The 7,500-nt window shown below is 55.8% G+C and overlaps 1 protein-coding gene across 1 annotated transcript in view; it reads left to right on the top strand.

The window, feature by feature from the left end:
• Positions 1 to 3,002: 3,002 nt before the first annotated feature.
• The window catches only part of UNCX (UNC homeobox), a 4,663-nt gene continuing 165 nt past the window's right edge, over positions 3,003 to 7,500 (top strand). The window contains 4 exon segments of the mRNA XM_051632353.1: positions 3,003 to 3,252; positions 4,363 to 4,538; positions 6,136 to 6,402; positions 6,404 to 7,500. The exon segment at positions 6,404 to 7,500 is cut by the window's right edge and continues 165 nt beyond it. Coding sequence (XP_051488313.1) covers positions 3,003 to 3,252; positions 4,363 to 4,538; positions 6,136 to 6,402; positions 6,404 to 7,177 — 1,467 coding nt within the window. The 3' untranslated portion in view covers positions 7,178 to 7,500.

Below are 7,500 nucleotides of genomic sequence, written 5' to 3'. Positions count from 1 at the left end.
GCTGGCGTCCTGAATGCGAGTCTTGTACGTCTTATTATCAAGTTAATTAAAGCTAGCATCTGACAATGTCACTCGGCTGTAGAAAAAGGGATTTAAATGCAGCGTCTCCCAGGACTGCGTGTCAAGGGCTGCTTTTCATTGAGCTGGTGCGAGTGTTTGGCTGGAGGAACAGCTCTCCGGATTGAAGGGGGTGCCTTTAAAGAAGCAGCAATTGACAAGGAAGCAATTATTTAATTTTGATGTTCAAAAATAAAAAGAGAAAAAAAAAAAAAAGAGAGAGAGAGAAAGACGACGACTAAGAAAACGGCTTTTATAATTTGTGGTTTAGATGGAGAGCAATATAAAGAGATATCAAGGCCGAGAGCCATCAAAAGCCTCCCCCTCTATGAAAGCTCCTCTCAAACACTTTAAGAGAGATTTTTAGAAGCTCGACAAGGATCCTAGAAACATTAAACAGAAACAGAAGTCGATTTTAAATGTGCACATTGAAATTCACAGAGCCGCTTACTACGTGGACTTGCACTTGAGGTCAAGTGACGGACGGATTGTATGCTTCTCCATAATAATATTAATTAAACAATTTGCATGCTAATAAGGTAACAATTATCAGGGCTTCTGTTGAAAGATTCAGGTTATTACAACACGCCAATCTGGAGGCCAAGGGTCAGGGAGTGAGAGGCGAGAGAAATTTCAACTCAAATTAACATTCTGTCAGCTCCAGAAAATGGGATAAATAAAGTCGAATTAATTCATTATAATAAAGAGAGGGAGAGAGAAAAGTCCCCTCTCTCTTATTCTGGCCTGGATTGATTACCATTCTGTATTCAGAAACACGTTCCCCTCGCATTCCTCTCCTGAAATCCGACAGAAAATGAGGCATTTATTGCTACAGGCAAAATTTGGTCCAGTGGACACAGTTTACATTTAGTATTTATAGAGAAAGAAATTAAATTATGGTGAAAAGTGAAGCCCTTGACCCCAGAATTAATACCAACACCATCATTTTCTTATTTCTGTTAGGGCTGCGTAGTCCAAATTCAAGCTACCTTTTTGCTCTCAGCAGAGGCAGGGAGACCATAATTAAACTAATCTATAGGGGGGAGGGAAGGAACAGCAATAATACAGCAGTATATTGTATGGCATTCAATTAGGTGAATAAATACAGCTCCGGACAGACAACATAGATTAGAGACTCCACTTCCTTTTTATTTCAGTTTTAGCTTCCCCCTCTCTCATACCCACACAAGCCAGCACCAGGAAATGTATTATCTTGCCTGGATATTTTATAACTGGAAAATCTATTTGTGTGTTTTCCAGATAGAAAGTGTCTCTCCATCTTTTCCCCTTCCTCTTTCTCTCCTTTTTCCTTCCTATTTATTTTCATTTTTTCCCCTTACTCTCCCTACTCTGCCCCCCTACTCGAAGGATTTAATTCTGCACAAACCTCCTAGGAAGATTTAAAGAGTTTTCCCTGTTTGATTTTCCACCCCGGCTCTTTCTCTCCCTCTCCTCTTTGTTAATCTCAAACGCTGCTTCTTCTTGCTCTCCTCTCCTCTTCCCACCTTCTCATTGCCCGGGGGGCGCCGGGCTGGGTCCCCCCCCGACCCAGAGGATGAGATCTCCTGCCCCGGCTGGCTCGGGATGGGGGGGGGGCGGAAAACATCCCCTTCCTTCCCTCCTTAGAGCTTGGGAAGTGTTTCTCTAACCGGGGTCTACGGAGGAGGGCACAAAACTGGGGGTCCCCAGTCCCGCGCTTTGCTGGAGAACCGTCTCCTTAATGGTCAACCAGAGGAACCCATCGGTATTTTGGGGGGGTGAAAACTTCTATGAGGATGTAATTTAATCAGGATAAATTTGCCGGCTGTTCGGAAACTGTTAATGACTGCGGGGGAGAGGTGTGGCACGGGCTGCTTTTTCTGAGGGGGGGACGATGGTAAAGGGGACGGATGGGAACTTTATTTGGGTTTTCTTTTTTTCCTCCTTTTTCATTTTTTGTCCTCCTCTTCAGCGAACAGAGCCTGCCGCTGGTTGTGGCTGCGCTGCCAATTCAAGGGTTGTGGTTGCTGCTGGGGAGGGGGGTGTCCGTGGCCGGATCGATAGGAGATTGCATTAATTATGATTTCGATTGATATGCTCAAATCTTCTAAACGCTGCAAACGGCGGACCTTCCCGCCTCCCCCTTTTTTTTCCCCCTTTTCCCCCCACCATTTTTCCCCTCTGCCCCCCTCTCCTTTCCCCTGTTATAGAGCCGGAGAGGAGATGAAAAGGCTTGTAGTTTTAAATTCAATGTGACAGCTCTGGAAAGAGCGGATGATGAATCTCCTATTATTGGATCAGTCTATTTGCCGCTCAATGTCTCTCTGTAATTGGAGCAACATCACTTTAAAGGTTCAGAGAGTAGAGCATTTCTGGTGAAAAATCCCCACAACACGCTGGTGAATGTTTTAAAGGGAAATCTATTAGTGATTTGGAGAGGGGAGGGGACAAGGGGGAAGAGGGTGGGTTGGAGGGCTGGGTGGGGGGGGAGGCTGTGTCTGTGTATAACTCCGGCTGTTTAGTATTTAACCGGGTATCAGGCGGATCCATGAGCTCCCCCCCGGGCCCCCCCTCGCACCCTCCCCTACCCGCCCGGCCCCCGCCGCCCTCCTCGGGCTGGAGTTCGTATCAAAGCCCCCCTTGTCTTGTTGTGACAGCTCTGATATTGTTTATTGAGGCTGGATGTCAGGTATAATTAGCAATCGATATGGAAAACGTTTGCTCCCCACACTGGCACGTCTCTGACGTCAGGACCGATTAACGTTTCTTATTGGTCCCAAATTCCCCCAGCCTGAGCTAATTATTGGGAGCCTGATGTTGATAAAGTTAAAGCGCCCGGGCGCCCTGCAGCATGAGCCCCTCGCCGCGCCGCCTCCTCCTCCTCCGGCAGCAGCACCCCCGGCCCCAGCCGCCCCACCGCCCGCGCCCCCAGCCCCGCCGGCACCCCCCGCGCTAGAGCCGCCCCCATGATGGACAGCCGCATCCTGGAGCATCCCCATGCCCAGTTCGGGGGGATGGTGGGTTTCCCTTACCCGCTCGGTCACCATCACGTCTACGAGCTGGCCGGGCACCAGCTGCAGTCGGCGGCCGCCTCCGTCCCCTTCTCCATCGATGGATTATTGAGCGGCTCCTGCGCTGCCTCCGTGGTCAACCCGGCGCCGCTCATCCCCTCTGGCTGCGGGGTGAGCGGGGACAGCCAGCCCTTCAAGCTCGCAGGTAGGAGCGGCCCCGTGTTTCCCCCCCCCCCTCCCCGCTTTGCTCCGACCACTGATCCCCTCCCGGAGCGTGTCAGCGCGGAGGACGAAGAGCATCGCAGCCCCCCCGCCCCCATCGCACCCCTAGCTGCGGATATTGGGGTGCCTGGAGGGGGGCGGGGGGGTGAGGGGCGGACAGGATGAGGCGGGGGGCCCTGGGCAGAGCGCCAGGAGCATCCCCCGTTCCCAGCGGCGTGGGGCCACGCGTGTGCCCTGAACAATAGCGGCTCGGGCCCCGTGCCTTCCCCCAAAGTTCATCTTCAGGGTGGGGGCTCGGAGCATATAATTACAATTATATCTATATAAATATGGGAATCGCTGGAGTTCGGGGAATTAAGAACGGTAATTATTTTTTTAAAAACGATTTAACGGAAGGGAAACGCTCTCTCCTTTCCTCCCCACCGGCCTGTGGCACCGCTATTGTTCAGCAATTAAAACACTCCGTCGCCCCAACAACCTCTTTAAATATCCTGGAATATTCCTTCTCTGCACCTCAACTAAACATAAAGGACAAAAAAAAAAAAAAAAAAAAAAAAACCGATCAATCTCCATACCTGGCGGAAAGCGTTAGGAGATAAATCCCCAACCTGGAGCTGTACGTTCTCGGAGAAGCTGCAAACACCCCAGGCCTTTGCTCGCCCGTGCCCAGGGGTCTGCAGGAGGCCCGGGGGCCGCTCTGCCCTCGGTGGGACCGGGCCACGAGCTGCGGCCCGGGCAGCTGCTCCGGGGGGAAGGCTGGGGCAGGGAAAGGGGAGGGCTGGGGGGGGGAGCTTTAATTATTTTTTTTCATGAAACCTTTGGTGGCTGGACCAAGTATTGGAACTTCTCTCTCTCTCTCTGCCAGCTGAGTGCCTGTGGAGAGCTTCCTTCAGGAATAAATGTTCTGTAAAGTACATTTTCGGAGGAGGCGAGGGCAGATCGGGTTCCTCCCCATTTTTAGCGCAGGTGTGTGTATAATCCCGCTCTTTTACCAAAGCTGCCGAGCACAAAAGTTAAAAGGCTCCTGTGAATGGCAGGGAGGGGGGGAGAAGGCCTGTCTTCCAGGGAGCTAAGGGTATTTCTGCCTTTTCAGACTCGGGTGACCCGGACAAAGAAAGTCCTGGCTGTAAAAGAAGACGAACTCGCACCAATTTTACTGGCTGGCAGCTCGAGGAGCTGGAAAAGGCGTTTAATGAAAGTCATTACCCGGACGTGTTTATGCGAGAGGCTCTGGCTCTCAGGCTGGACTTGGTGGAGTCCAGAGTGCAGGTAAAAACCGTGTGTCGTGTCCCCCCTCCCCCAGTCCCCTGCCCCTCTCTCTGTGCCCAGCGGTCCCCGGGGAGGTCCCGTCGGACCGGGCAGCCTGGCCCCGCATTCCCGCTTCGGGACGGACCCGCTCCTCTCAGCCCTCTCCTTTTGTTCCCCTGCCGTGCACTGGTCCTTGCTGCTTTATTTTTAAATTATTGTTCCCTTATTTTTATTTTTAAATCTTGCAAACGAGCCCCGAAGAGTGACTTCCTAGCCTGGCTTCCCTGAACCTATTTTAAAATATATTTTTCTCCTGTGAACGTTTTTCCTTAAATGAGCCAAGGACAGAAAATTAACATGCAAATATGAGGCTTAATCACGGGCCAGGGTACGCTGGAGAACGTCAATAACGCTCGGAACTTGTAAAACTTAATTTTAAGGAACTGCTCGGGCCCCCGGTCGTACGACATGGGGAGAGGAACCATCTATTTGCTCTAATTAATCCTAACAAAATAAAACGGGAATTGAGTCGGGGAATGCGGACGCGATGCGGATTTGCTGTCGGATCTCTGGGTGCTGTTGCAGCCGCGGCGGCTGCGGGCGGGTTGCGAGGCCGAGCCGGGGCCGCTCGGCTCGGTGCGGGGCGGCTGCGTGTGCGGGGAATGCGTCCTTCATCCATGCTCGGGAGACGGGGACGCTTCCCCTAGGGATGAGCTGACGCCGTTTGCCACTGTTCCTCTATCAGCTTTGCCTCAAGGTGTCTTTCCGAGACGCCTTTCCCCCCCGCGCTGGCTCCGAGAGCATCCTCTCGGCCATTCCCTGGGGCTCGGGAGCCTGCGGAGCTCTTCCGCAGGCGGCCGGGGGAAAGGAGCAGAGATCGAGTCACCAAAGTCCCCACGGTGCTCCCAAAATGAGGTCGTACTCTGCTGGAGATCGGCTCTGCCGGCAGGCCCTGTGGCCGAGGCCCCGCAGGCGCGGAGGGGACGCGTGTGCCCGCGGACTGCGCGGCCGCGGAGCCAAAGAACCGCCGAAGCAGAAAGGATTGAATTTTTTTTTTTTTTCCTTCCGTAATCTATAACAAACCAAACCCCAATTTTTTGGGCTGGTCCAATCCCTCTGCTCCGGAGCTCGGGACGGGCAGGAGGCCCAGACTCCACTCCGCAGCACTTACCTTGGGCCCGCTTATTGTGCCGCGCTTTATTGCATTTTGCGCGCTGCTGCGGAGGGATCGGGCCCGGCCCCGCAGGCCGGGGCTCCGGCTGGTGCTTCTGCACCCCGTGGCCTCGGGGCAGAGTTCGGGATGGCTGTGTTATCCCATCCCCGCGGCGCCGGTGCGGGCAGGCTGCAGCGTGTGTGTGCGTGAGTGTGCACCCCTTCCCCCCTCCCCCCTTGCTTTTATTTTTCTAGCCTGTTAAAGTGTGTGTATCTCTTCCTCCCCTTCCCTTGCTCTCCGTTTCACAGACAGCCTGTCCTGTGGATGGGGGCTGCCAGCACCTCGAGGGGTGAACGGGGGAGGCCCGAGTTTTGCTTCTCCTCCCAACCCCACCGCTCCCCGCCCTGGCCACGGCGGGGGGCCGGTGCGCTGGGTGTTAATTGCTTCTCGTTGTTCGGTGTGTAGGTCTGGTTCCAAAACCGCCGGGCCAAATGGAGAAAGAAAGAAAACACGAAGAAAGGCCCGGGGCGGCCGGCTCACAACTCCCACCCCACGACGTGCAGCGGGGAGCCTATGGACCCGGAGGAGATCGCCCGCAAGGAGCTGGAGAAAATGGAGAAGAAGAAGCGTAAGCACGAGAAGAAGCTCCTCAAAAGTCAAAGCCGGCACCTCCACTCGCCCAGCGGCCTCTCCCTACACAGCACGCCTAGCTCCGACAGCGATAGTGGCGGCGGGGGGGGGCCTCTCGCCCGCTCCTCCCGAGGCCAAGCCCCGCGGGCAGCCCCCGCCGCACCACCCGCCGCCCCCCGCCGCAGCCACCCCCTCCGAGCAGTCTCCTGGCACCTGCGACCAGACGGCAGAGCCCTTCTACCCCAGCCAAAGAAGCGGGAGCGGGCGGCTCCAGCGCCCGCCCGACAAGGACTGCGCGGCCGCCCCCTCGGGGGACGGCAACGGAGGTGCGGGGGGACCCCGCGGCGCCGGCAGCTTCCACAAGCTCAACCCTTTCAGCGTGGAGAGCCTCCTCTCCGCCTCGCCACCCCGCCGCAAAGCCGCCCCGGACTTCCCCAGCCTCCCCCCCTGCGCCCCACGCACCCTCATCGGCAAAGGACACTTCTTGCTCTACCCCATCACCCAGCCCCTGGGCTTCCTGGTCCCGCAGACCGCCCTCAAGGCCAGCCCGGGCCCCGAGGCCGGGCAGCCCCCCCGGGACTCCCCTTTGCCCGCCGCCAACCCGGGCCCACCCGGTTGCAGCGCGGAACCGGCGCCTGCCGGTGCCCAGCCCGGCCCCGCTTCCACGGACTCGGCTGCGGCGGGGTCGGTGCCACCAGCACCTGCCGGAGCTTCTCCCCGCTCCGGGGTCGCACACGGTGACCCGGCGGCGGCAGCCCCAGCGGAGGGTGGCAGCTTCCCCAGGCCCAAATCGCCAGTGCGGGCGCGGGAGGCCAGCATAGCCAGGGACAGATCGGACTGCGGCCCCGCCGACGGCGAGGAGGTGGACATGGACTGACCCGACGAGAAAAAAAATTCAAAAGGGGGAAACAAACAAAAAAGGGCAAAAATAAACCCCACCCGAGAACGGCACCGACACCCCCCACGCCCATCACCCGTGAGAATCGGGGTGAAGCGCTTCCCCGCTCACCCCACGCACCCCGGTCCCGCAGCCCGCGGGAGGCGGTGGCACAGCCCAGAGAGCGGCTCTTCCTCTCCTTAGAGTTTATCACAAGTCGATTCAGGTGATCAGTTAGAGCTTTTTGGTTTTTATATTTAAAGTAAAAAAAACCAGACAAACAAAAACCAACCAACCAAACAAAAAAAAACCCACAAAAAACG

Source organism: Apus apus, chromosome 14 (assembly GCF_020740795.1).
Source record: "Apus apus isolate bApuApu2 chromosome 14, bApuApu2.pri.cur, whole genome shotgun sequence".
Taxonomy (NCBI): domain Eukaryota; kingdom Metazoa; phylum Chordata; class Aves; order Apodiformes; family Apodidae; genus Apus; species Apus apus.
The sequence above is the reverse complement of the archived record's forward strand: the minus strand, read 5'-3'. Positions and strand labels throughout refer to the sequence as shown.